At 35.4% G+C, this 2,060-nt stretch overlaps 1 protein-coding gene across 1 annotated transcript; it reads right to left on the minus strand.

Moving 5' to 3' along the window:
• Window positions 1–281: 281 nt before the first annotated feature.
• Window positions 282–1,783, minus strand: LOC140156307 (corticotropin-releasing factor receptor 1-like). The gene has a single exon (XM_072179287.1). It carries the CDS (start codon window positions 1,626–1,628, stop codon window positions 597–599), a length of 1,032 nt encoding a protein of 343 aa, XP_072035388.1. The 5' UTR covers window positions 1,629–1,783; the 3' UTR covers window positions 282–596.
• Between the last annotated feature and the right edge of the window lie 277 nt (window positions 1,784–2,060).

Here is a 2,060-nt window from a genome sequence, read left to right on the forward strand (position 1 = left end):
CAAAAAATCACATTTTGCATTTGTTTTCAAACCACTTGTGAGCTTTTTTCATAAAAAAGGAAATGCAGAATATTTTTATTTTGAAAAAAAAAAAATAAATTTAATTTTTTCCGGAAAAATTCAGCGAAAATCAGATTTTTTTTCTCAAAACACCAATAAAAATACCAAGTTGGGAATAATAATAAAACAAAAAATCACATTTTGCATTTGTTTTCAAACCACTTGTGAGCTTTGAGATAAACTTTTTTTTTTTTGACCAAAGATATCTTGGGCAAAAAGGGGTTCAGACTTTCTGTAAAAGTGCACTTTTTTCTTCTCTTGATGCAAGTTGAAAAGTGACACTCCAAAAGAATATTATTCCAATCCTTCATCTCCTCAGAAATTGATGCACTCACTAGGATTTCCAATATTCTCATCTGATGCGCACATTTCGATAACCCCAATAAGATAGTACATTCATGGTGACCTTTGATATATTGGGTACTAAAATCATACTCAATAACTTGAGGTCAAATTTTGAGCTATGAGTGTTAAATGGAGATAATGAAATTTGCAATAGGGAATGAGAGTATATTGTCTCATAGTGACTGTTATAGTCAAACTTTGGACTCTTTCTCTTTCGTCCCAGATTTGCTCCTACTCGTAAATATTGTGAAAATGGGAATATACGGATGACAATAGAGTCTCACCTGCTTGTTAGTAAGAACACAAAACATTGCCACAAAAAATCCTTGCAGAGCACTCATGGCTTGATTAATAAGATGAACTCCCTGTAAAGCATGGCAGTATTCTGTCTCACTCAAGGCCATTACGACTACTATCGGGATCAAATATGGCACCCCAAGTAAGAATGCAAGAGCAATTATAGCTTTAGCTAGTCTCCGCCGCGGTCTGTATTGAAATAAACCTGGAAATTTCCACAGGAGTTTAAGCATCATTGCTAAGTTGATGATTAAAAGTAAGTAAATCGGTGAAACGATCCAAAGCAATCCTGGCCAATCAGTGTGGTTGTAAAATTCTTTCCTCGTCACATTTTGTAATGTGAAATCTTCAGTAAATAAAACTCTCACAGCTTCCGTTACAGCCCACAGCGAAGCGAGAATTCCGGGGAGAAAACAACCGATTATGCACATTTTTATTTTCATATAACGCCATTTTGGTCGCTGATGTACGTAAAATACTCCAAAGTATAACCAAAGTCCTTCCGCGAACATCCAAAAAAAGTTTGAAATAAGGACAAATGTGTAGAAGACTACGACCACAGCATGAAGAAGGCGAAGAGGTCTACCGATCACTATGTAATAAACAACAACGAAGATAAAGATATCACGAAGAATAAACGAGATCAAGAAGTTCCAATTAATCCAATGTCGTACAGAATCTTTCGTATCGGGTCCATGTCCAAAGATGCGATTTCGAATAACAATGTACACAAGAATTGCAAGTAAGCAAGCCAAAACAGATGCACCAGTACAAGATATGTAGATAATATAACTAACATGTGTCAAATTCATCCATGGTTTACACTTTTGTGTTTCAGTTGCATTAGATACATTTGTTTGAAAATTAATATCATAGTCATCAGATATGGTCCAAGTATCGAGCTCTCCAACATCAGATCCAGCCATGGTGTTCAACAATACGCTCACTGATTAAAATGCTAGAAAAATCTCTGTGATGCTCCGTTACCAGGTGCAAGAGTCAGAATGCACAACTCGACCGCCAGTCAGAGTTGTATACATACACACAACATTACTATTCAGCAGCCAGTGCACAGCAGCAGATTCACGCAACTTGCATGATTTTATTAGTTACTATAGTAGTTTACATACCTCTCATGTATGTATATTGTTCCCATTCTCCTGTTAGTGAATAAAAACTCCTGATCCATAACCATTTCTTGTTTTTTTTATTCTTAGTAAAATATATAAGGAAGTACCTGGACAGAAAAAAATCAAGTTCAATCTTTCATAATGTGTATTCAACCAATATGCAACAAATCCGCTTCATTTGTTGTCTCAGTGATCACTGTATACAAACATTGAACTAGGATGAGAAGA

The sequence above is a fragment of the Amphiura filiformis genome, chromosome 7, assembly GCF_039555335.1.
Source record: "Amphiura filiformis chromosome 7, Afil_fr2py, whole genome shotgun sequence".
Classification (NCBI taxonomy): Eukaryota; Metazoa; Echinodermata; class Ophiuroidea; order Amphilepidida; family Amphiuridae; genus Amphiura; species Amphiura filiformis.

Excerpts from the sequence above, each read along its gene's own strand:
- LOC140156307 (XM_072179287.1), bottom strand. The coding sequence starts at position 1,628 with ATGGCTGGATCTGATGTTGGAGAGCTCGATACTTGGACCATATCTGAT.